General features: G+C 40.6%; 1 protein-coding gene across 1 annotated transcript; it reads left to right on the plus strand.

The window, feature by feature from the left end:
• Positions 1–1,808: 1,808 nt before the first annotated feature.
• Positions 1,809–27,276, plus strand: GMIP (GEM interacting protein). The gene is made up of 22 exons (XM_062598323.1): positions 1,809–1,842; positions 2,018–2,154; positions 13,389–13,483; positions 13,578–13,653; positions 14,515–14,578; positions 15,527–15,652; positions 16,011–16,075; positions 16,805–16,915; positions 17,189–17,269; positions 17,602–17,790; positions 17,913–18,050; positions 18,523–18,713; positions 19,307–19,428; positions 20,508–20,594; positions 20,719–20,817; positions 20,898–21,037; positions 21,674–21,862; positions 22,363–22,500; positions 23,065–23,261; positions 23,848–24,142; positions 25,954–26,074; positions 26,579–27,276. Exons 1-22 carry the CDS (start codon positions 1,809–1,811, stop codon positions 27,097–27,099), a joined length of 3,216 nt encoding a protein of 1,071 aa, XP_062454307.1. The 3' UTR covers positions 27,100–27,276.
• Positions 27,277–27,282: the final 6 nt, after the last annotated feature.

A 27,282-nucleotide genomic window follows, 5' to 3' on the forward strand; every position in this document is an offset into this window, starting at 1 on the left:
GAAGCTCTTCCTTTTCTCTGCTAATCGTGGTTGCCATCTGCTGCTGGAAGACATCAAGTGCTGAGCACTGTAGCAGCAAACTCAGGTCCCTTTTCCAGACAGGAGCTCCAGTCTTGTTAGAAAGCGTTTAATTGGGCACAACCTTAAAAGAAAGCTTCCTTCAAGGAATCCTGCCTTTGCTCCACTGAAGAAATTCCTGAGCATAAATATTCCTAACTGTACGACTGGCAAGCTTCAGTCAGGTCAAAGACCCGTCTATCCTTGCCTACCATTGCAATCACTGGGTGAAGTAGGAAGCCAACTAAGATGGTATTTTGACACCTTTGGGAGCATACAAAAGTTTGATTGCAGAGTCTGCAGCCTGGAGATGGAGGCATCTCCAGTAACTAAGGAATATGAAAAGCAGTAAGCCTGTGAAAGACCAAAGAAGAATTCATTTGCTCATTTCTGGTCCCTTGTTCTCAATTATATCACTGATGGAGGGAGGAGCTGAGGATTTTAAAAACCTTACTGGATACATGAAGGATCTGAAAACAGATGTGTGTGTTGAAGACAGACAGAGAAGCAGTGCAAAGCCAGCTTGTTCAACTTGTTTTCTCTCTTAATCCTCCCTCTCCTTACCCAGCAAGTTTGATAGGTAGAGGAGAGATGAAGGAAAAGAAATATAAAACAAATGATTGGGAGGAACGATCAAAAGCCCTGGTCATCTGGCTCTATTTGTAAAAGAATGGTAGCTGCAGGTGTGGTATATGTCCGACAGACAGAGATTCCTATGGAAAAAAGAAAAAGAAAAAAAAAGAAAAAATATACTTTCTTCATCTGAAACAATCTGAAAAAATCTGAAAATCAGAAAAAGAGATTAACCAGTTGACTTGTTATCAGCCTGTGACAGACAATCTGAGAAAACAAATGAGAAAGAAAAATGAACTAAAGGATCCTGGAAGAGCCACATGAGCAGCAAGAAGGCTTCTTCCTTCAGGATGCTTCCTGTATTTTGTATGACATGCTGGCACTGAGCAAAGAGATACAAATAAAACTTTTCTTTCAGATGACATATCTGCTGGATGAATAAAACTATACTGTCAGATATACTCTGTCATTAATAAAATGACATAAATAAAAACATTAATAAAATGTTATTCCATTTACTTAGGGCTCAATAGTTAATATATCAGACTGTTACAACAGTATTTTTTTTTTTAAAAAAAAAAAGAAGTTCTAAATCACAAATCAGGAGCCTGAGGAGATGACAGTATGGGAGGGAGGCAAAGGGCAATGCTTTTATCTGTAAGAGCTGTCCATTTTAATATTATAACTATTCATACGCAGTCAGGTGCTGCTTCTGACCCTCATGGACCTTTGACATTAGTAAAAGGACCACTTGACTTTTTGTTAATTATATTAATATGAAATTGTCCTGTCCTGTCCATTTTTATGCACCATGTTTTGCTGTGCTCAAAACAAAAAGTTACTCTTGTTGGTTATCGTGTGGGAAGAGCAACATGCCAAGCAACAGGCACTGAACAACTGTGAAAAGCGAAACTACTAACAATGGAAAGTGCTGCTGTGCTAACGTAATAAAGCGAAACAAGCTCTGTATTTCCTCTTTTGCTTTCCTGTTTGTTTTCCAATACAAGCCATAATGCTTATGAATGTATTTTGGACACAAGTATGAGATACAGTCACACCTTTTTCATAACTACTAAAGGTTCACAAGCTGTGGAAAGCAACGGAAACAAAACCTACAAGGCACATCATAGGCAGGAGTCACATTACAGACCTGAGAACAAGAGCCCGTAGACTAAAGAATGGGCAGTTTCCAGATCCACCTCACCACTGCAGGTGAGTTTTTTGCTTGTTTCAGTCTCCAACCTCTGCTGTTTTCTGTTTTGCATGGAAATTTTGTATGTAGGAACTGGGGCACCTGTGCTGCTGTACTAAAGTGATTTTATCTTCAGGGAGGTGAGGATGAGAGTTTATGCATGTGAAAAAAAAAAATTTTTTTTCTCAATTTTAGGGGAAGTTATTTCAGGCCCTGCTGAAGCCAAACTGGCAGATTTATTGCAAGCTATCTCTTCCTTCCGGAACACATATCCTGCTTTAACTGGAGATGCCATTCAGCCTGCTGTAGCAGCCCTTATCATCACTATCAATGAGAAATTCATAACCTGCGAGAACCTAAGCAGTGCTGTATTTATTGCCCTCTGTTCAATGGCAGAGGGTTCAGCCAGGAATGGAACACTTTCTCACAGGGCTCAGCAGAGACAAACATAGGTATCCATGTGCAGATAAAGCACATGTCACTACAGAAGCTGAGCAGCAGGTAATCATGAAGGTTTACTCACATTCAGATCTCATCTTTAGGGAACACTCTGCTTTTAAAATGTATGAAAGCATGAGAAAAGTTTAGAGAGAAGACCTCTTCTACTTAGCTTGGCAGTTATGCTGGCAAACTGCACATATCTGTGTTTTCCACCAATAAAGATGTGTTGCATTCAGATGGTTAAACCAAATAATGGAAACGAAAGCCTCTGAGGACCTGTTCTTGGCTTTGGTCTAGCTCTTAAAGTAAGTAGGTATGTATCTTCTCTCTGCACTGAATTCCTGTAAAACCTCATACAAAAGGTTTTTACCTGTCAACATATTTTCTTGCAGTGCACGGGAGAGAGGGGGAATTATGTTGACCCACAGAATTACTTTGATATATTACTTACACATCCCATGGAGATCTGCAGGAGCTACACACTATTATAACTGAGACACTGTTAACTTAGCGTTTAGGAAGTAAGAGTAGTGTCCTCTCCTGCTACGGCTTTCTTGGATTGGAACATTTGAAAAGGAATCCTTCAAGTTCTTTCTATTCCTGTTCTGCACAGCAGTAACTTTCTTGGGAGCTTGGGTATGCTTAAATCTAGTGGATAATCCTCATCTGAAAACTATTCTCTGTCACCTCAAAAGAAAGGCACAGTGGTTTCTTGCTTTTGTTTTGGGTCTGAACTGAGCTTCAAGAGCCTGAAGGAAATACTGAATGTCTCATGCCAAAATTCTGATGCATGGGCCTCCCTCGAGCAGAGCTAGGACTGGCACAAGGGCTCCCAGGAACATCTGTGGCAGTCTCACTGCTTTCTGTTCCATGATAAATGATGATCTGACTATACCAGCAAGTGGAGAGACTGTACCTCAGGAGATTAAAATGCTGGGTAGTACTATGCTGTATAAAATTCTTTGTTATCTTGGCAGTGGAAGACGGTCCATTTCTTAAGAATTCACATACTTTCCTTTTGTGAACCTTTTATCTGCAAAAGAAAAGTTGGGGTTTTACCATCTCTACCTAAAAAAAAAAAAAAAAAAAAAAAAAAGAGGGGGAAGATACTCATTCAGGAAGAATGTCTAGAAGATGGGCTGATCACAATGGGAATTGGGACCATGAGTTCCAGTTTTGATAAGTAGGTAGCAACACCCTTTATTATGTTAGCACTGGGTATTAGCACTTATTAGATTTATGAGTTTTTTCCTTTTTTTAAAGAAAAGAGGGGTTTGCTTTATCATGTTGCAATTCTTTTAACTATAAATGCCTTTACACTACAAAACCACTTTTTCTAGCACTTCCTACTTGTAAATAAAACACTTTACAAACTGGGTAATAATAATTATACCTGTTGAACATAAGCAACTGAGACACAGGCCAGGGAAGACTTGATGGGAGAAACTCATCAAAGCAGATGTTGACATTCCACTGATGTCAGCAGCACTTCCCTGCAGTTACATACCCTGATTTGCCAGCTCTTTTTCAAGAGTTAACTGTTAATTCTGCTGTCTGAACAGAACTCGGAGTTCACACACACACAACATTTGCTTGAGCCTTAAACATTTGACACTAAAGCAGTAGCTTTGTGATTATATGATTTTTTTAAATGAAACAAGTGTTTATGAAAGAAAAGTCAGCAAGTCTTAATTCTGACTTGTGCCAGTGAAGTGTTGGAGGCCTGACTGCCTGTAGTTAATGTGAGAGAGGAGCTAGTAGATTTGGCTGCCACTAAGTCTGCGATGCAACTGCAGTGAGAATTTTTGCAGACAATATTCAGCTTTACTGAAGTCTCCAGCAGATGTTAAGGAAGCGGAAATGGCAGGTTTGGGGAACCCAAAGCCACAAAAAATTACAGTGTGCCTGCAGCTGATCCTTCAGGTCAGCTCTGTATGTTGCCACAGAAGATACAGATCAAACTTTCCACTCAGATCGTAACACTTGAGAGAAGGCAAGATCACAAACCTGAGTCAGAAAATAGGACAAGGAGGAAAAGGAGGAGGAGGAGAAAAAGGAGGATGACTTAGAGAAAATGTCACGCTTTTGCATCCCTATTTCTGTATTTTAAACAGAAATTTGTGAACAACATTTAGCCACTGTGCTCTAACAATAATGTTTGTACTCAAGTCTGTATTATAGCCTTTGATACCTGCCCACAGGCAGCTGTATGAGCAGAAATATATATGAAGCTGTGAGCTTCGCAGTGGATTCTGCTTGTATCATGACACACAAAAACAGTTCTCCTGCTCACTTATTAAGTGAACAAAGGGCTGGTTCTAGGACAAAGACTCTGAAGAACTGGCAATGATTTCCTATGCTCCACACACCAAAAAAACTCAGCTAGTAGAGGTTTTGCTCATATTGAGAAGGAAACTAAAATTATGGAGATTTAGTAGCGTGATCTTAACACATTTGAAGCAATACTATATTTTTATGTTGCACAGAGAAATTTGATTTTTTAAAAAAATATTTATAATTTAGAGCTTCACTGCTGGGCACAAGTTTGTTTCTAACACTTTTTTTTTGCCATATGCTTCTCTTATTAATAATTGTGTAAAAAAAAAAAACAAAAAAAAAAAAAACCAAGTTCTGCTCACTTCAATCTATACCCTTTGAATAAATCTGTTTTCTATTTCCCATCTCACAGTTTCATCACTAAATCATTAACTGTTTCTAAACTGAAGGGAAAATTAACAGATTTTAAAATCAGCAACATCAGCTACATGGTTCCACCCAGTAAATCCATAGTTTTTAACTGAGCTAGGGCACAACATCTAACAAGAGGAATAGTTGTGACTTAAAGGTTTACATCACGATTCACAGTCTGAACACGCTTCCAGGCTGAAGAATATATTGATGCAAGCAGGAGATACATTTTTCTCTAGCGTATCAAAACTTAGGAGATCAGGACTTTTTTTCTTAATTTACAGAATAAACTCTCAAAACCTTACATTTCAATTTTGCTGAGTTAAATTTGAGAAAGGCTGTGAGCTCTGAGAAGGTTCCATTAAACCCACACACCACTGAATAGAGTGGAGGGAGAGAAGTGCAGATAATGACCACTTCAGACCCCCTTCTGCCATCGTCTCAGTACCTGCAGCCCCAAACCCAATCCTCCCGGCCTGACATGAAGTACACTGCTTTGAATAAGAGTTTGTTAAAACAGCGGCCATGTTTTTGTGGTAACTCTTCACCCACAGCAAATCAATTTGGATGAAATTTTTAACAACATATTGGAGGCCCAGTAGTTCATGGGCATAATCATTGGTGATGAATGGGCATTAAAACTACAGGGTGGTAGCTGGAGCCTGAGATGCTGATGCCTTCCCTTTTTCAGTCAAGGTTTTTAACCTAATGGCCCTTTCCCCTCATCACTGACAGCTTCTCAGTAAGTTATTGTGTGTATTTAGAAACAGAGGTGGTGGTTTCTTCAGAAAACAGTGAGTGAGTGCTACCTGTGTACAAGAATTGCAAAAGCAAGCACTCAGGCTGCTGTGATAGCTGCATGCACTGAAGCCAGGAATCTGAATTGGTCCTTTCTTTGTTATTACCAAGACAGATCTGAGTTATGCAAATTGCATGATCAAATGTGCACTGCACACTGTTTCCTTACACGGAAGTGTGTCTGCAGGAAGTAGGCTGGCTACAGCAGCCACACTCACTGATAGACACTGCTGCCAAATATTTCAGACAGGTCTTCTTCATGCGCAGCTATCATGGGCTACTGGATAATTTGCTAACATCTGCTCTGACCAAGGATTTGTGTTTTACTTAACTCAGCTGTGATTCACAGTTGGGTCATTTGGGATTCTGCTGCTTTCAGACCAAAACCCTGAGGATTCAGCCATGGGGGACCAAGAACCAAGTGGTATGTGAAGGCATTCGAAACAACCTTATACTGTTTATAGCGTAAGCTTTGGGGGCATGATACGACACAAGATGCAGATCAACCTATAAGGCACTAGGCAAATCTGGGTATTATACAGCTGTAAGTTCCTCTGAAGGGGGTTCCTATGAGGATGTTGGCTGTTCAGTTCACTGAATCTTTCTCTGGCAGGTTAAGTTATTTGATGTATTTGTACTAGATTTTGACTTTTATAAGAGGAAAGGATGCAAACCTCCCTTTTCAGGAGTCAGAATTTGCATTGCTCTTTCCTAAGAGACTTGGAATATACATAATGCTGGTATTTGCGTACCTTTAGTTAAAGTCCCCTTGACGAAAATTTCCCATAAATCCTTGCTCTCATAAACTCTTAATTATGAACATAAATTGCTTTCATGAAATACTTTATATAGCTTAAGCCAGGGGGCAGCAGTAGGTCTTCTGTGGCTTAAGATCAGAGAAGGCTTCCCTCTACAGCACAGTATTAAAATCAAATATTTTAGTTAAAGCATTCCATTCCTTTAGAGACTAAACTGTACCATTGGCAGGAGTAGCTGAAGGTGCTTGGTCCTGTGCTAACGGATGAGCTGAGTTACAGATGCCCAAAGATGGAGTAGCTGAACTACACAAGGCTGCAGAGAAAGCCTTGCTCCTCCCCTGCCCTTTCCATCTGTCCCTTCTCCCCAGCTGCTGCCAGCAAGGTCCTTGCTAATCCAACTTGTAAATGTTTCTTTCCAATTATTTTTCAGATAATCAGTTTGAATCTGAGTAACACCAACTGAGCATCTAAGAAAGAGTTCTCTGTACCACCTGGAGGCATGATTCCCTTTTGCCAGAGTCCCGTGTTCAACAGGGGGACAATCTCTGGTGCTTCAGAGAGTGGTGAAAAAATCTCAGTGGTTCTGTAATGAAGGAAACACAATAAGTACCATTAGTACTTTCCCAGCTGTCACATTCAAATGCATCATTATCCTTGTAGCTTGAAAACTTCAACAAACTTGACGTTGTTAAGTCTTTGTCAGAAAAATGGAAAAAACATTAGCTAACATTTAATTTCTAAGTCTCAGGATCATACACAGGGATAGCTGAACTGAATAATCTGCATTTGCTTAGCTTTATATTGTGAGACTAGTTTTATGCCCACCCTTCCCCTCCAGATTGTTTTGGTATCTTCAGCAATGTCTCCACATCTTTGTGCCAGCATGGGCACTAGAACTGACACTGCAGCTAACGTACTGCTACTGCATGCAAAGGCATAGGCAGAGCCTTATTTCTGCTTTATCTTCCCCTTTTGTATATATCCAAAGCTTGCGCAGGTCCTCTTTTTTACAGCAGCGCCTGTGGAACTTGTGTTAGGCAATATTCTGTTGTTGTGTCCATCTCTGCTTTTCAAGAGAAGTTTTCCAGCCTGGAGATACAACATCCATACCTATTTTGCAGGCATTCAGCTACATTCTGCAGTCGAAGCATAACCATTTCAGAAGCCACTTAAACACTCTATAATACATGGTTGTCTGCCTAATTTATGGGTCTACAACCTTACTGACATCAAGCATTTTACCAGGAAAATTTTTTTTTATAAAAGCTTGATCATTAATAAATACACCAAAGAGCAGAAAGCAGTTTCTGTGATCCCTGTAGAAATAGCCCCATACATTGATTAAAGATACATTTTTGGGTTTGTCAGTGAAATAGTTTTTAATATGTGACCAAGAATTCCATGTAATGGAATAAGAATGTGACATGATTCTAAATCAAACACCTTTCAGAAATCAAAGTGTACTATATCCATAGAGTACCTTTTACCAGCAGAATCTAGTATTTTTAAGGGGGGGGGAGGTGTTTGACAGCTCTTCTGCAAAGCCAACATAACTGATACTATTTTTTTTGGTCTTATTATTTGGCAAATAAAGAATCCTAAATTAATTCTTCCACTATTTTCTGGGGGTCTGCTATCACTCTAATTTGGACGTCCTTTCACTAGTTTCCAGTACTAGAAACATATCTGCTGTGCTTCACTGCCAATGTGAATTCTTCTTACCATATCTAACATTTCCTTATTCTTAATACCGAAGAAACAAACAACTAGAAGTTTAATATAGTTTTTTGTCCTTACTTAAAATTCAAGGTTTATTAACCAAGTAAGAAACTGTAGGAAGCCTGCCATCTATCAAGACACAGCTCAGCTAACTTTAGGGGAACAAAACACTGAAATAATTACCTTATTTTTATCTTGCAGGCTATTGCACCTGTGTTCAGTTTCTACTGTCAGACATCTCAGAAATATTTAGAGTCTGCACACTCACTTTTTTATGAATTAATGTATTAAGTTGAAATTCTCCTTTTCCCCCCTGAGGTGTTTCAGTAAGCACCTTTTTTATATGTACTACTATTAGAGACATCTGATCTTGCCAGTCTATTTCCTGCCAGTTGTGGGTGAGCGTGCAGCTCAGTAGCAGTTCCGGTCTCCTAAAGAATTAGTTGATTTGTAAGTTCATTTTTTTCTAAGATCTTTGTTCCATTGAAATAGGAAGAAAATAGGAGAAAGAACAGTGTGACAAATGCGAAGGGATCTTGGTTTTGCAAAGCTGTTTTCAGGGAACTGGAATTAGTTTGTTCTAAAACCCTTCTTCCTCAAGTAGGTAGAGAGACCCTGATCTAGGCAGCTGGGGCAGCTTTCTTTGCGCTTAGCCACAATCAGAGTGTCACTAAGGGATGGAGAGAGGATTTCGGATAGGAGTGGCAGAAGACAATTTGATAGTTCTCAGACTTGAATTTTGTATCTGGTTGAAACTGTATTGTGACCTAACAAACAGTGGATTTTATACAGCTGCTGCTTATATGCATCAGTACTTATATGCAGAGGAAATGCAATTTCCAGAATGACTTATGATGTAAATGTATTATGTGCCGAAAGTGAAGCCCCAGTACAAGCACAGTGCATGCATGCAGTCACCAACTTTCCAGTTTGAGTGTATTATCAGAAACGGGAGATCTGAACCAGTGGAAAAATTCAGGTGTCGTGTCACAAACTGTAGAATTGAGCGCAAAGAGGTAGGCGCTACTGGGAACTCCTGAAATAGGCTTATGATACTGATGTTTAGCAATGGTGCCACACTGAAGAGTAAATTAGGGTTTAGACATTTACCTCATTTCATGGTAACTGTGGCTTAAAAGGAAGTGATGCTTCTGCTAATTTACAGAACAAGAACTTCTCCTTCTAAAAATATCCATGATGCTTTGCACACCCCCGCAGTGGGAGCCTGTTCTCTCCACAACAGCAGCAAAAGGAGGCAAAGAGCAATGTGCTTTTCAGAAGGTAGATATGGGTTGAATGGCAGTCTCATCTCATTCAAGACCCAAGGATGTGGCAGAGCTTTGCATGACAGCTGACCAACTCTAGTGCTAGCATTAGCCACACAGATACTTTTCTTTAGTATGCAGGTCTGTTGGTGATGTGGGAAGGGAATTGTGTTCCATCATTAGAACTTGTTAGAGTCAAGGAGAATAAGAACTAACTAAACAAAATCACTTGCAGAGGATGCAAAATGGAAAATATTTGCAAACTATTTTCATTTGCTACCACTTACACTGATATTTAGAACCTAATCATTGTTGACCTCAAGGCCAGAGATTTTTGAAAGCAGACTCAGAGTCAAAGATAATGCTCATCGTATATTCTAGCAACAATATAACACTGATTTTTCAAACCAACTCTTTGCTTTAAGAGAAAATTGCTAGGTGCTTGGGTAGCCTCAGTCTTAGTTTCCTCATCTGTATAGCTAGGATAGCTGTGTCCATCATAGTAAATTATGTTCAGGCCTCTTGAGTTTGACAGACGAAAGCAAATCATTTACCAAGTGGCTTTTTATTCCGACTTCCATGCATTACTCTTTGTCCAAGAGTTAGTAGGCATCATGAAAAACTGCCATATATTCATGTGTATATTTTGAAGGTAAAAAAAGAGAGGGAAAAGCAATGCAAGTGGTATACCTCTGTGAGAGAATTCTGTATCAGAGCCCAATCTCTCTCAGTAGTCCAGATCATCTGAGTAGCTACTATTAAAGAATAGCATTAAAAAAAAAAAAAAAAAAAAGTTATATGGCACACAAACAATACATTCAAAATTATGTTATTCCATTTCTCCTCTGCTGCTGACCATCAAAGTGTTTAACTACATGATGTTAAGCCTCCTCATTTGTCTCAAGGTAGTTTCTCACTACAAATGTATTTAATTCTAATTCTTAATTTGTATTTGGAGAGTGCCAAACCAAGAATAAAACTGTGGCCTGTGTTCCAAAGAGCTATGTTTAAGACAATGGACAGGAGAACACACTTGGAAGTACGAGCAAACAATGAGAAAACAGCATCAGGGAGTTTGACAAACAGTTTAAGGCACAGACACAGAAGACTAAGGATGCACTGTCCTTCAAGAAACTGAGACTAGAAATATAGAAGACTTTTAATCACCAGAACAGAGAATTTATGGGTTAGCCTTCCTGTTGTCACCATTGTCACCTTATCATTTCTGGACAAGATAAAGGGATTTGAGCAGGGATTTGAAAGATGAATTAGTTTATGGATATTTACAGGGGCCCTCACAAGCCTGCCAGGCAGTACAGGAAAATGATACTGATATTTACACATTTAACAAGTGGGCAGTCAAGGGTGCACTGTTCATCAGGTGAAAGCAGGAAAGGGCCTCTTGAAAGTGTCTGACAGATGGCTGAGTAAAGAGAGCTGTGAGAAGGAACACATTCAAGGCAATTCCTTCATGAGGTGTGTATGAGGCACATGAAGCATTTGGCCCAGGCCTGCGTGTGCCAAAAAGCCACTTGAAAGGTTTCAAATAGACCAGGACAAATTGGTGTTGCTCCTGAATGGCAAAGGGAATGCATATGGGAGAGCATACGTTTAAACTTGTAAGAAGGCATTTTAAAACATCAGATATGGCAAGGCTAGGAAAACTTTTTATTTGGAGTTCTTCTAACTTTCTACTTTTGTAGTAGTACATATAATATTATCTTACTTATGATAAAGCAAAAGGATTGTGAGAACCTGAGGTTCTTTCTTATCTTATTGTACCTTACAATGATCGCTTTCAAAAGCACCATGTATCATTTTGCCCATCCCCAGCGCTGCTAAGTTGAGTCACTTCCTGTTGTACAATCCTTCTGCCTCTACTAACGGTAAACAAGAGAAATGAAATATATCTACTCAGGAAAAGTAACGAGACTGGTTAGGATTCAGATTAAACTAATGTGTATTTAATTTGTTGTGTTATGCCTCAGATTATGAACAATTTGTGTCTCTTCCTGACAACCAGAATGAGATGTTTTGTAAACGAATTGTGAACTGTTAAGTTTGAGACCTAGTAAAAAAATTTCTACTAATGAAAAACAGTCAGAAGCTGCCAATCTTAGAAACCGCCAGCCCCAAAGATCCTTCTTCTGCCACTAATCCAGGTTACAATCCTGAAGCTATGAGAGGCTATAGGAATTGCCTTTTTCATCACAGTACAAGATTCATATGATTGCACTAAGTATTCTGGGCTATCCCCTGTAAGCCACTTCCTGGACATTTGGGTTACAGTTGTTTCCCAGAGCCTTGATGCTATTCGTTACCAGTATGGGGACTTGCCATTAATACAGCAGAGGTGAGCCAAGTTCTCGGCTTCAGACTGCTCGCTTTCACTGCACAGGAGGTAATAAATAATTGTTGATTTATAAAGATCAACCAGAATGCAGGTTAGGTACATTTACAGGTCTGTATTAGCTCCTTTGATGCTTTTAAATTCCTTTTCTAGGTTCTCAAACCAGACCAGCCATTCTGAATGGTTCATTACAGTTTCTTCAGGCCTCAGTGGTTTATTATTATTTTTATTTTTAAGTTGACAGGCTAATATATGGCAGCTCCTAATAAAAACCTGACTTGAAAATCTGCATTTTTCAGGACTGACACAAGGTCCAGACAAGCTAGAGCTAAATGAAACATAAACTGACTTTTCCATGAGGCATCATCTGAGTGACATTTGCAAGTATTTGCTCACTGTCAAAGACTCAACTACCAGCGAAACAACTCTAGATTTAGGTCAACCATACCCTGTTTCCTGGAATGTCAAGGGGACAAAGAATTTTTACTTACATCAAAAGTCCCCAATTTTATATTTTAAAATGTTTTTGTCTTTTCTGCAGTGACTTTCAGCTTGAGTCAATTTTAGTTTCTGTCCTCAGTCACAATGCATGATTGAGTGGAAAGCAAGATTAACTGCGCAGATCACCCATGTAAAATGCCTACGCTCACTTCCACCCTGCTATTTGTCCAGCTGCTGGTAGAATATTCTTAGCCTTTATGAAGATCCAAGGCAGAAATGCATTGCCTAGTTTGAAAACTTCTCAAGCAGAGACATGCACATTTTATGCTTTGCATGCCCAATAAATTGCACCTGCTATGGACTGAATGAGATGAATATTTCCCAATGTAGATTATCACCATAAATAAGCATGCCTAAGGCTGAGAAATGATCACTGCACACAAACACATTGCAAAACATGCATGTGATGTGCAAGGAATGAACAGCTTGGGCAACTCAGCCCTGCCTGTACCCCACAATTCTGACTGCACCAATGTCTGCTCTTCCACCATCATATGCACATGGTTCTCCAAATGCACATTTAACAGCATGTACATGCATTGCTTACCTGGGCCTGGCTTCCAAATAAGAAGCTGATCATTTACTTGATCTAAGTACAGAGCAGGCCATTGTATTCTGTAAATCCCTCTATCAGGCCTGCCAGCGCATTGCCAACACTGAACTAATGACAGTGTCCTGACTTTAGCTCAGAGCATCTATTACAGAGAATTCCATGCAGTTTTCACAGTTGATCTTGTGTCAGATCGCAAGCCCTAAAAATGGCTTAGATGTCTCCCATTGACATCAACTAACTTATTTTCTAGGGGGGGGGTCTGCCCAAGGAATCTTGATAAATATACTATTTCCAATGTTTTCTTTTAAATCCTATCTCATTGTTGGCCTCACCTTGTTATACTTTGCCAGGCCACAACAGTTTTCACTTCCCTGTGAATTCACCCAGGAGAGTAGAGCTGAGCCATATTCCACTGCATCACCAGAAACTGTCCTGTAGATATCAGAAACTTTGGGCCAAGCACTTTAGTGAAAATATTTCTTCTCCAACTCCAGGTCTTGACAGCCAAGAGAGAGTACCTGAAAATAAGAAGCGGTACAGTGAGATTTTCCGGAGTCTGGATGCCATAGAAATCTCAATTGGAAATGCGTATGTAAAGAAATGCGACAGAACAAGTTTTCTATGTTGTTATAATCTCATTGTATTGTACTGTATTGTATTGTATTGTATTGTATTTTAACAGGACAGTTGATATGTTCATTGGTGATTTGGATAGCACTGACAACATAGACTTGACCCCAGAAAGAGAGATCGTTCCGGTAGGCAAAGAATGAGATCCGTGTTAAAAAAAGAAATAATCAACGTCCCATGCCAAAGTGACTGTTACTCAAATTGTTTTTCCGGTGACCATCTGAAAAAAATAGTTATGTCTCTTATCTGAGTAGATAACAATCTTTTAACACTCAGTTATTGAAACAATGGTGGTGGCAACAGAACAGATAATATTTAGTGGAACTGTTCAGGCAGGTACTGTTTGGATTTTTTTTTTTCTGAAAAAGGAAATGTGGATATTGCTAGCTCAAATTCTGTGTGCCAAGAAAAAGATCGAATGAGACAACAGCATTCAAGCCCAAAATATACCTGAGGTACACATCAAGCTTCAAAAATTAAAGTTTTGTCCTCAAGAAACAGAATCCCTTTAAAATACAAATTAATGGTTCTTTTCCTTGTTTTTGGCAGAGTGAGACTTTTGGAGGCTAATCAGCCTCATTTCATATTTTTCTGTGTAAACAAAGGGGCTAGAAATTTAATTTTTCTCTGGCAGCCAATGTTCTCATGTAATTGTATTATCCCTGGAACTAAAATTTAAGAAAAAGTTTAAATTTTTTGAGATTTGAGATAAAAAGAGAGCTGGAAATATTCAGTCATAGCAGCCTTTTTCTGGCCTTAATCCCCCTGCATTGACAATGTGTTTGTTCCCTCCATGTTTTTGTTAGTGGTGGACTTTTATGCCATGCTCCATTCCCTCTGTCAAATCTCAGGCTGTTATTCTAACTGCACTGGGTTGCTTAGATAAACAAAAGAAGCACTGCAGATGACTGTTTTGAAAAAGATCCTCTAAACTTCCAAATACTCATTTTGGTTTACCATTTTCCTCTCTTTTCCCTCCCCCCCTACAGCTGAGTGAAAGTTTCTGCAAGAGTAAAAACAGTTCAGAGAAGCAAGTGCAGACAGACATAACAGGTAACACAATGAAATAAAATTAAAAAGGCGACATGAGAATATTTGGTCAATTACCTGGCAGCAGTTCCTACAGACTCATAGCAAGAACGAGTAATGCAGCTGTGTCACTGCTGCCACTAGTTTAAAACTGAACTCAGGCCAGTTCCCAGCAAGACTGATGCCTGGCTTAGTGAGCTCTGCAGTCTTCCTGCTTCCTCTAGCGCATGCTGAGCTCCCTGTCTCTGCAGACCTTTACTTGTTCCTCCATTAACGTCTTGTTAAGCTAGACCCTTATGTTGTCTTGACTTCTAAGTACTGAGACAATAATTACAAAAAATATCTGTTAGTCTGATGCACAGTAAGTGGCTACCCAATAAAACTCAGGATAATCTGAAGCATTTTTCGTGGCCACTGGGAGTCTCATCTGTTCTGTAGTTGCTGCTAGCATCATAAAATGCAATGTAAAAGCATTTATGCAATTTAAGCAATTTCTTATTTCATGAGGACTTTATATGAAGAAAAAAAACACATTTTCTAAGTATTCAGTGACAGACTTTAACTTGAAATTATTTTAGAATTACTCACTACAGTGTGATGGTTCTACCTTAGGTTCTGCCAGGAACAAGAATCATTACTGCAATTCCCCAATATAGCAACTGTCACCCCAAAAATGCATTAGGTACTGAACTTCTGATTTTCAAGATAAATTAAATCAAAATGTTAATAAAAAGAGAAGTGGGCAATATATGTGTCTAAGTTGCTGGGAACTTGCAATGGTTTTGTAGGTGAGACTGTATGGGATTGCCATGAAATAGAACATAATGGCATTATTCAGTGAAGATCTATTTTATGGCTGTTATCTGAGTATTTCACAGCACCAACTATTAAGGAGACTCCAGTTTTATCACTTTTGGGGGAGCCTCTGCCTGTCAGCTAGAGCCATTCTGAATCTGGATTTATTTTTTGCAGTTGAGGAGGCAGATGAAATGTTGATAAAATGTGAAGGTGGCATTGATGCAGCACTTGAATATGCCAAAATGTGGTGTAAATATGTCAAAGAGCTTCTTAGCTGGATTGAAAAACGTCTGAATTATGGTGAGTCATCAGCATGCACAGTACCAGCTGAGAGTCTGTATGCTTTGGGGTGTTTTGTTTTATTTTTTTCATAGGTAACTGGGAGGGTCAGAGCACACAGTTGTGCATGAAAATACACCAGTGAAAAACAGAGTAAAGGCCAAGCCTTTTACCTGCTTTTGGATGAATATAAAGATGAAGGTGTCAAGTGAGAATTTCTTCTTATCTGAAGAAGAAATTCATCCTCCTTCAGAACTCCGTTAGGATGATCCTTATTGCCACACTGCCTGAAAGCACCTCTGGCTTTGACAAACACACCCGTGCAACTGTAAATCAAACTGTAAATGTAAAGCATTTAATCCACTCTTCTCCTTCACAGAAACAGATTTTGCCAAAGGGATTGTGAAGATAGCAGAATCAGGAAGAAATGCAATTATCCATCAGGTATGGCTCTTCCTCACTGCTGCACGGCACAGAGTTTGCTATGGCCCTGTGCAAACACAGTTCCTGGAGCTAGGTGTGCCTGTTCCAGATAGCAGTAAGACCTGCATGACAGAATTTCTTCTTTGTTCAAGGAAAATACAGAGAAGCTCAGCAATTTTCAACAGACAGTCCTAAGTAAGAAGATTGGCAATACTCTAAATGCCGATATCATGTCAGAATAACTAGCTCTGCAGTCTACCTGTCTGGCCTCTGATGGGGAAAAGAACTAGATATTTCAGAGAAGAAGGAAGAGAATCCTACAGCAAGCAAATGTGAGGCAATCTGCACACATGACTTGCTTGTAGTTAAGAGTGCAACAACAAATATTCCTTCAAATATCTCTACTGCAAATACCCCTCTAAACACTTTCCTAAGCCTCTCAGTATTGGAACAATTCCTTTTTCTTTTTTTTTCTTCTATATATTTATAACATATAGAGCGACTGCTTAGAAAATTAGACAGAGGGAAGAACTAGCAAGAAGTCAGCACAATACTGTACACCATAACAGCTCTTCTGCTTCCAGCATTCTGCAGTCTGAGTTGTCTGAAAAAAACCTGCACTAATTTAACCATGGAAGACACTCTTCTCTTTCTGTAACCAATCTTGTTCATAGTTAACAAAAGCCCTTTAATTTAGAAAAACTGGAGTGAGTATCCAGCATTGCACACTGACTTTTTTGGTTTCTGCAGTCCAACATGCCTCTTCGGGCACTCTACACAAAGGTCCTGGAACATGACATTATGATTGGAAACTCAGCTAATGAGGCTGCAGGATTGCTTCAACAGAAAGAATTCTATCAGGTAATGTATTTCTGCTTAGATTAGACAACTGTGCTGAAAATCAGACAGAGGCAGTCGCTAGAGCATTACAAAGGCCTCATAGAAATGATATGCCTTAGTTTGAGGGGGGAAAAAGAGAAGAATTCACATCAAGTTTGAGGGAAAAGGATGCATTAATTTTCAAGAATGCAGTATCTTACAAAGCTTGTTTTTTAATGTCATGACCTCATCTGTCAGATACTTTTTCCTACCTTGTAAGGAATTGTTGCTGTCATAACTATTATTCCTCTTCAGCCTCTGTCAGCCAAGAAGAACGAAATTGAGAAGTGGAGGAAAGAATTCAAAGATCAGTGGATAAAGGAGCAAAAGCGAATGGTAAGAGTCAAAAGATGGACCTGACCTTTATGCTAATTACAGCCCAAACACTGGAAGCATAAACCTTCCAGTACCAACAAGTAGTAACTTAATTATGTAATATACATCCTTCTATTTACCAAATTGAATAAAAGTATATTCCACTTTTTTAGAGAGTACCTGGGGAGGAACGTTAGCGGCATTCCTGTTCTATCCTCTCTGTGCTACCTGCTAGATCCCATTACCTCCCACTGACTGCTGAGACTGGAAGAGAGGGAATGCAGTTCAAATTTGTATCCATTTGCACTACTGCCTCACCATGTTTCCTAAATCTGTTCCTTTTCCAATTGCAGAATGAATCCCTGTCCTCCCTGCGCAAGTCCCGTCTGCAATATATACAGCGCTGTGAGGAGCTGGAGAAAGCAAAGCACTTGAGTGCCAAGGCAGAGGATGAATACCAGAGTACAGCGGTCACTCATCCTGGCAGTGCCAACAAGCAGCTGGAGAAACGCCGCCGGTCTTGCGAGGAGGCACAAGCAAAGGTGATGAGTTTAGACTGCAGTGCTCTTACCTCCAACACACCTGCACTCTGACTGCATTATGCTATCTTCCTCCTTATTCTGAGGGTTTTCACCTCCCTTGCTTTGTGTCTCACCGCACAAAGGTTCAAGAAACAGAAGCTTTGTACAAGACGTGCATCAGTGATGCCAACTTCCGCCGACAAGAGCTGGAGAAAGTGCGGGCACGGATTATCTCCCATATTCGGAAACTCATTTACCAAGGAGATGAGGTGCTGACATGGGTATGTGCAGTCTTCTAATTTCTCCTCCAATTCTACCTTTAAGGAAGCTGCTGTTAGGGATAAGACCACTATATCCTTCATTATTTTATGGTTTAATTACTGTATAACAAACCATTCTCAAAAAGTCAAAATAAGAGAAGTGCTGTGGACATTGCTTTGTTACTGACCTGTTGAAGACCATTCTCAGACATATAAGCACATTTTCAGTTACTGCTGCTTTGAGAATATAGATATCCACAGGAAAAGACTGACTTGGAGGGAAAAAACTCACAAAAAAACAATGACAAACATTTTTTGTCTACACTGTTAAGCAAAACTATCAATAAGCAAAAGTGCAGCTAACTGAGCATGGATTACACAAAAACTGCAGACTGGTTAACTACAGAGATATCCAAGGGAGGAAAGATTATCTCTGCTTTGACTTTCAGTGCTTTCTTTCTTTTTTTTTTTTTTTTTCCTTTTTTTCTATAAGGTCACATTAAGGATGTTCAAGCAGCGGCAGATTCAGTCTGAGCAGATTCCAGCGCATTACCAGCATCTGACTGAGGTCTGCAGACCATACAAAGTGGGCGAAAAATACCTGGAATTCATTCAGACTCTGCAGAAGAAAGAAGTCCATATAGAGGTGTTTGAATTTGAGCCACTTGCTTCTGGGGGGCAGAGGTAAAAAAAAAAAAAAAAAAAAAAAAAAAAAAAAGTGAAAATCTTAAATTCTAGTTTAAAGGTCAAAATATATAATGTGCAGAACAAAAAAGACAAATTTAAAACACAGATGACTATAAAGTCACTAACAATGCTGCAGCATTGTTGTTGGTAATTTCAGGAAAAACCATGAAGCCTCAAATGTTAGGGTCTTTTCTCTATATATAGTTCCGTTAACACTAGTGGAGAACAGATCTTTCAAGGTGTATGTATTTCCTTGGGATGAGCAGCAGCTCACAAGACCAGCATTAGCAAAAGCAGGGCAGCAGTTATGTACTGTGGGCCTGAATCGCTTTTTTCTCAGATAGGTGATATTTGACTTATGTTCTGTACTTTTGCTGTGGATAGAAAAGCGAAACTGTAATGAACAAATTCCTGAAACAGTTCCTAGTTTTGTGGAAGTGTTTATTATGGTCTCCTTAAAAACTCAGTCTATACCTACGTGTAAACTCCTTGAAACAGATGCTTTGTCTCAGTATTCATAAAGTACCTCTGTGGTGCGGTACTGTCAATTATTCTTCACTGCTGATAAATTGTTTGCAACCTCTCCTCAGGTCCCCACCGGCTGGCAAAAAAAAGACGACGTTGCATTATACAGGAGCCCCTTCTGCAGCAAAGGATGTGAGCACTCCAGAAGATACATCAAGAAAGCAGTTCTCCCCAAATGGTGAACAGAGTACGTTTAACTTAATTAAACTTAAATTTAATTTAACTTAATTAACTTAATTAAAGATCTGATTTTCTCTTGAGTCACTGTAGTTTAATACATACAATGATACAGCCAAAAAAACTGGGTGAAGAGCTCAAATTCTTAGGGCAATACTTAAGGCTCTCCTCAGTTTGGGAGAGGCTGTAGCACTGGAGATCATGCTTTTGTACAACAGAATTCAGAATCCAAAAAAATCTATTCCTTAAGTAAATCAAGACTCTTGTTGCTTCTCACCGGCGTGCATCTTACATGCTGCGTGTCACAGAGAAGCGAGTCAGCAGCCACCATTGGTCTCCGGTGACCACTGATGCAAATGCAGCTGCGCCCATGCTGCCAGGCTAACTGTGGCCTGTGCCAGGACACACCTGCCCCTCTGCTTTTGAAGCTTTTACCTCTGTCATGATGTGAGACCTCTCCTGCTGATTTCCCTCTAGCTCTCTCTCTCACTCACTCCCTCTTAATCTTTCTGTTCTTGTTTTTATACATATTGAAAAATATGGATGGATTTTCTGGAAATTTGCTTTGGACTTTGGCCCTGTGTTTGTTACCAACACATATGTCTGTACAGCTATGTTTGTAAACCCATCCTTGATTTATAGTCAACTGTTGCTTGTACAAATCCTGGCTTAGGATGAACTGTGATGTAGCAGTGTAGCCCGAGAGCCTTTCATAACTGTTGCTTCAGCCTGTCCTTTTAGCATATCTACGTCTTTCTAGCAAAGAAAATCACATTTCTTTACAAATTTCAAACCTACTTCATCATCAAACAGCATCTCAAATACATCTATCTCTAGAGTAGATACTGTCTAAATTTCTCTAATACAGAAGGACATTCCCTAGAAGTCTTTTAAAGCTCAGCCTGACGGGGATAGGTTGCTGCTTTGGTCCATTATGTACCTTCCTGGTTTTCTGCTTAAGGAAGTCCCAGATGAGCAGGTGTTTTGAGAAATAATTGAAAAGAATATACATCCATGCAGAGGCATTCACTAGTTGCCTCAGCTAGAAGAGTGTCTGGCATGGTCTGTCACTGTATACATCCTCCGCAGGTATAAGCAAGTCCCTCTGCAGTGACACGGAAAGTCTTGGTGGGAGCTGTGAATCACGATCTATGGACTCTCCCAGTTCCAGCCCAGGTGAGCACAGCAAAAATTCCTGCCTAATGTGGAAACCAAAAACTAAAATGGAAATAAAATACACTGAACTACTTTGTGCATTATGAGGTAGAGAATAACTGTTTGTATTTTCTCTTGTCTCAAGGAAACTCTAACAGGAAATTGCTAAAAGCTCCATCCACTGGCACCATGTCCTCCTCCGATGATTTTGAAGAGAGAGATTCATTGCAAACTTTTGAAAATGGTGAGCAATACAGAGGTATTTCACAGATATGGAGGAACTAATTGTTCTTTCTTGCTTATTTATCAGTTCTGTTTCCACAGAAAATGGAACATCCCAGCAGCAGTTTAAGAACATCCTTCTCTCCAGTGCAGCACAGACCCACCGGCTCAGAAAGCTCTGGGGGGCATCTAAATGCAGGGAATGTGACACTTTCATGGTCAATGGCTTTGAGTGTGAGGAGGTGAGAGCTGGAACTAATCAGCTGTCATTGCAGATACCTTGTAAGGGAGCCAATCATAATTATTATCTCACTGAAGGACTGTGGAAATGAAGGGCCCCTCTGTAAAATATGTGATTTTTCTCCCCATGTACTACATGAGGCACATTTTTCTGTTCATGAGCAAATAAGCCATGAACTGCCACTTGCTCCAAACAGCCCTGCTATTCCACCATACTGAGAAGGCAACATGGTAGGGCTATGTTAAGGCTACAAAGATGATTAGAGGACTGAAGCATCTCACCTATGAGGAAAGGCTGCAAGAGCTGGGCCTCTTTAGCCTGGAGAAGAGAAGATTGAGAGGGGATCTTATCAATGTCTACAAATACCTTAAGTGGAGGTATTTCTGGAGATATTCAAAACTCACCTGGATGTGATCCTGTCTAACATGCTCCAGGTGATCCTGCTTGTGCAGGGGGGGTTGGACTAGATGATCTCCAGAGGTCCCTTCCAACCTCAACGATTCTATGATTCTGTGGTAGTTTTGTAGAGAGAGGGGACCAGGACAAGTCCTCCAAGGAGACCTGAACAACAGACCCAGGCACTGCTGACGTCTGGGCTATAACCAGACCATAATCAAGGATGATTCTGCCATTTCAGTGCTACCTGGCCTGCCACAAGAAGTGTCTAGAGAACCTGTTGATCACCTGTGGCCACAAGAAGTTGCCTAACCGAGCACCTCTTTTTGGCATTGACTTCACGCAAGTCCCTCGAGATTTCCCAGAGGAAGTTCCCTTCATAGTGGTGAAATGCACCTCAGAAATTGAAACTCGTGCCCTTGGAGTGCAGGTGAGTAGCGTGGCTGCAGCTCTGTGCAGATGGGTATAATTCTGTTCAGTCTGGAGTTTAGGATAAAATTCTCCACAGCTTTGATTAAACATTTGCTTAGCGACTGTTCTCTCAAAACAGCTAAGAGATGTTTCCCTGATGCACTGCCCATGGTGGCTCTGACCCTTCCCTCCTCACACAGAATACAACAGCAATGAAGAAATCTCCCCCACTCTCTGTTGTTTGGGTATTTGTAAAGTCCTACCATAGAGAAGATAACTAGTAAATCTTGTCACACTTTGTGACACTCTCCTCATTATTCATAGCAAGAAGGAGAAGGTATCTTCTTTCTTCTCCCTTCCTTTCTCCCTTCCTTTCTTTTTAACTGACCCTGAAGGGAAATCTGATCCAGAAATTCTAAGTTATTCTGCCAAATATCTTGCTCTAACCCTCTCTTCTTCTCTGCTCTGTTGTTATTCTGTATCTCAAATTCCTAATGTCTCCCCCTTTTAACAATGCAGGGGATCTATCGGATAAGCGGATCGAAGGCCCGGGTGGAAAAGCTGTGCCAGGCCTTTGAAAATGGAAGGAGCCTGGTGGAACTCTCCGAGCACTCCCCCCATGATATCACCGGGGTCCTGAAGCATTTTCTGAAGGAAGTGGGTACCAAGGCTGTGTTGAGAGGGCAGAGCTCAGCCAGCTGCATACACTGGCTTTCAATTTCTGACACTCCCTTACAAAGAAGGCTACTCTCGGTTTTCTTGGTTAAGTACCAAGTTGCTGAGGTATATCACATCGTTGGTGGGAGATGGTCTTAGTTCTGCTGGATCTTTCCTCCTAGTCACTGGCCTTGACATGTGCAATAATGCTATATGTGACATTAAAACAATAGCTGAGAGTTGTTCTGATTCACCAGAACTTGGAGCTCCTTGCTTATAGTTTTAGTGGGATGATGAGACTGAGTCTCTAATCAGTAGCAGGTCTTACAGGATTTTGAGTCTGCCTCAAGTATTTTTTCCAGGTATGTGGCAATTCTGGCAGTGCTTGGCATTTTTTATAGTCCCTTAGAATGAGGGAACCTTTATGACATGAGGATGAGAGCTGGTGGGAGTCAAAGCGTGTGAGGCTGAAGTACAACTTGCCCACAGAAGAAGATGAAGAGATTTTCCTCAGTGTCATACCAACAGGATGAAGTGACAAGCTTTTTTCCCCACTCCCTGCAGCTTTCAGGACCTGTGCTGCTATACCAGCTCTATGATGATCTCATTGCTCTTGCCAAAGATTTGCAAAAACTCAACGAAGAAAAGAGAGACTGTGCAGGCTTCCCTTCAGACCCCATCCAGTGCATGAAGGATTTGCTGAGCAAATTACCCGGAAGCAACTACAACACCCTGCGGCATCTCATTGCACACTTGTACAGGTGAGGAGTGTGCTGGCTGTCATGCTGGCTAATGTTAACTCCAGTGCTGACCGCAGGAGATCACTGTTGAAATCTCACTACCAGAGAAGCAGCTAGCACAGCATCAAATGTGTATAGAATAGCATCTGGGCTTCCTTAATTGGGGAGAGGCCTGATCTAAAGCCTTATAGGCAGTTGTGAGGAGGCTGAAAAATCACTCGTAGAAAGGACTATTTGACATCTTGCAGCAATAAGGAGAAGGTCTTAATGACCAGTTAGGACTATAAACTTCTTACTGATTATGCTTCATAGTTAAAGTGCAGAGCAAGAGATGAAGGAAGAACATGAAGCAGGCCCCTTTCACCCAGCTCTGAACACAAGTCATAAGAAGCAGCCACTCTGCTTAGAGCTGTACCACCCAGACAGATCCAGGCAACTTTTGAGATTTTTCTCTGGAATTTCTGTGCACAAACCAGAATGCTGTTCCTCCGTAAAAGCTGAGGTTTCTCTATGAGGAAATGGGGGTATTGGTTCATTCCATTTGTACACTCTGTGCATTCGGGTTGAGAACTGGGAAGCCCCTAACAGTCATGTTTCCCTTCCCCAGGGTGGCAGAGAAATACGAAGAGAACAAGATGTCCCCAAACAACTTGGGCATAATATTTGGGCCAACTCTGATCCGGCCATGCTCAGGAAGCGATGTCTCAATGTCGTGCCTTGTTGACTCTGGGTATCAAGCCCAGATTGTGGAGTTTCTCATTCAGAACTACGAAAGGGTGTTTGGGATGGATGACCTGCCTTCATCCCTGTCCCTTGGATGTGAAAATCCTTTGCAAGAAGCATCGACAGAGAAGGATGAAGGACATCAGAACCCAGACAAAGTCCAGAATATAACTCTAGAGGTAGAGCTCCCAGACACCGAGCTGGGCTTACTGACCCTGCTATAGAGACAGGAGGGTGGACTAGCAATTAAAGGGGTTTTTTCCACAGGAAGGGAAACCATTTGCTATCAGAGAGTTATTCAAAGAGGAAGGAGCAGAGAGCTCATTGCATGTGGAGAGAGAGAAATTGAAGAAATTTTGAGCTACAGATCACTCAGCATGATCTCAGACCACTTTGGATGGTGTTTTTTACTGCATGTTTTAGAACCCAGTCATTCTGAGAAGTTGTGGGTTTCTCCATACTAAATTACTTGGAATACTGCTGTTTCTCTCTGTAAACAGCACTGTAACTTTTGAGACAGATATGTGCACATAAGACCCAGCTGATTCCTCTGTGCAGCCCTACAGGGCTCTGCTGCATTCCCAATCAGAAGCCACAGACCCTTTATCTTCTTGCTACTGAGTGCTCTGTATCTTTCCAAAGCTCCCCAACTCTTGCCTCACAGCAGTTCACAGCTTATTTCATAGCAATTTAAAAACACAGATTGGCATAGCATCTCTGAACTGGGATGTGGTGATTCTGTCTTTTTCACAGCTAGTTTGGCTAAGCCAGAAGGAGGAAATGACTTTCCTAAAATTAAAAAAAAAAAAAAAAAAAAAAAAAAAGTGGGGTCCTGTTCTTAGGCCTCTTCACTCCCTACTTTTAAGTCACAGATTCTTATGTGCGAGACGCTCCATGTCTTCAATGGTCACGTGCATGTCCGACATGCAGTAATCCTGCTTTCTGTACAGGTCCTGCTCACTGAGGAAGCAGAAATTAAAGTAACTGTGATTACAGCTGAAATAAAATCACCAGAGTAGATACAATTCATTTCTGGTATGCAGAAATCCTGCAGGATTAATAAATCTTCACAGAGAACACTTTGAGAGATACACAACTATTACCTGTGACTAGATTTATACTTTCAAAGCCAATTTATATAATTCTATAGCATAACTGAATTCTACAAAAGGTGTTGTAAACTTTTGAAAAGAGAGTTGCTTTTAATGTGACTCTCATTTTGTAATTAATAAAACCAACTTCTGGAGCCCCTGTTCAGGTGATATAATCCTTGTGTGAACTTGCACTGGTTCCATATGAGCTATGATTCCCAAGAACTTCCAAGTAATTGACTCATCGTCCCATTTGTATGTGATCATAATTACCGTGCTATAGTAAACATTGATGTCTGATGTCTCCCTTTCTCATCTTAAAATGGGTTATTTCAGTATCATGTAGGACACAAGGATGTCACTCAGCACACTGCTTCTCCACAGAAAGCAACGTCTGCTTTCCAGGGTGAGCTTTGTGGCAGTTGTTGCAGTCTGCTAGTCTGGGTGCTGGACTTGCTTGGTCGGGAACCATAAGTTGCGCTCAAGGCCCTGCCATGTGATCTTCTGCAAGCTCCTTTCCTATTTTTTCACTGCTGCCCCGGCCCCCCACCTCACCCATACTGTCTGGTTAGACCACAAGCACTTCCAGACAGAGACTGTTTGCTAGACATACAAGCACAATATCTAGCAGACAAGGCATCTCTAGATGCACTTATAATAAAAACTCATTTTTTTCCTGAACAGGCTTAAAGCTAGCATATATTGCAGGCTATGCTGCATCTCCATCTTGCTGAACCAGGCAGCTCAAGCATTATTGGTAAAGTAAGACAAATTAAGGCATTTTTAACTCAGTCAGTTGTCTCCATTCACTTGTCTATAACAGCATTTGGGGTGAAGTAGGAGTGGACAGTATCTTCATATCAGAGTCCTGTATAAACACTCACGGCTTTTTCCAACAGAATTTCTCCTCCAAACATCATTTAAATGTGGACTATGTGTCTGATAACTCGTCTTCCAGGGAAGCCATCAATGAGCTGACTCTGGAGAGAGCCCACAGTCCATTAAACACGGATGCTCTAGGTAAAAGCGGTGATCATGGTGCTAGTATAGTTTGTCTTGCTTTGTCTTTGCTGGTTTTCACACCTCTTGTCTCTGTCTGCCTCTACATTACACAGCAGAGGAAGCATAGCTGGGCTCTTTCACTCTGTACAGATAACCTGCTGCAGAACAACAACCACCTTTGCCTGAAAGTGCAAGCACATTTTCCATTGTCTCTGGAAAGGCTTTTCTCTTTTACTGCCTCAGCTCTCAGGCCTGAAGTCACATGAAAACTCTCCTTGCTTTAATGTATTACAGATAGCATTAAGAATGTAAGCCTGATTCATGTTACACCTCTTTTAAATGCTTATCTTTCCAATTGCTCCTGATTAATGAAGTTGTTGGAGGATTTTTAGCATGGCAGCACTGAAGGGCTATCAATATCCTTTCTACTAGAAAAAGAAATCATCAAACAAAACTGTACTTAATACTGTCACAGTTACCATGTCTCACCATTCTAAGATATCTCTCTAATTTTTTGTTCAGAGATGGATAGAAGTATTGACTCTGAGCTGGAGGACCCGGAGGACTCTGTGCAGGAAAAGACAGACAGTGATTTGGACATGGTCGTAGGGACCCAGCCCAGAGGCCATTTCAGCCGTCAGCCAGTAAAATATATTCGAACACAGGCAAAAATGAGACCAGTCATTCCCAAGTCTTCCAGTTTGCCTTTGAGAACTACTACTTTATGCAGCATGGCAATGGAGTTTGGTGCAGAAGGCAACCCTAATGACAGCAGCTCCACAACAAAGGACAACCTGGAGGAGAGCAGTAGGAGTAGGAACAGCTCACCAGACATGAGCACACTCAAGTGTCACCCAGGTGGGAAACAGCAACTCAAACATTTTGAGATCACACAGGAAACTGCCAGGATTGTCTCCAAGTTTAAAGTTGAAGACACTTCAACGTCCTCTGAGCTGTCTCTGGAGAGCACAGAGTCTACTGAGAAAGCAGTGAACCTCAACTCAGAGATACTGCTACAGAAAGACACTGAGGATAATAGATAATAGCAGTGGTAAGGGAGAAAGGACTGACATCCCACACCATGCTTTCTGCTGAAGAAAGGAATAGTGATGGAGTGAGGATAACATGTATTTACAACACAGGCTGGAGAAAAAAACTTCTATTGTGAACTACCTGACAGATTTTGAGCTAGCCCAGGATTTGCTTTTTATTAAGAAACCGTATGA

The sequence above is a fragment of the Rhea pennata genome, chromosome 33 (genome assembly GCF_028389875.1).
Source record: "Rhea pennata isolate bPtePen1 chromosome 33, bPtePen1.pri, whole genome shotgun sequence".
Classification (NCBI taxonomy): Eukaryota; Metazoa; Chordata; class Aves; order Rheiformes; family Rheidae; genus Rhea; species Rhea pennata.

Bases quoted from the DNA above. Each gene is read 5' to 3' on its own strand.
- GMIP (XM_062598323.1), top strand. From the start codon at position 1,809: ATGGGCAGTTTCCAGATCCACCTCACCACTGCAG. The intron at 18,051-18,522 runs GTATGTGCAGTC...TTTTTCTATAAG, and splicing joins GAGATGAGGTGCTGACATGG to GTCACATTAAGGATGTTCAA. The intron at 23,262-23,847 runs GTGAGGAGTGTG...TCCCTTCCCCAG, and splicing joins CTCATTGCACACTTGTACAG to GGTGGCAGAGAAATACGAAG.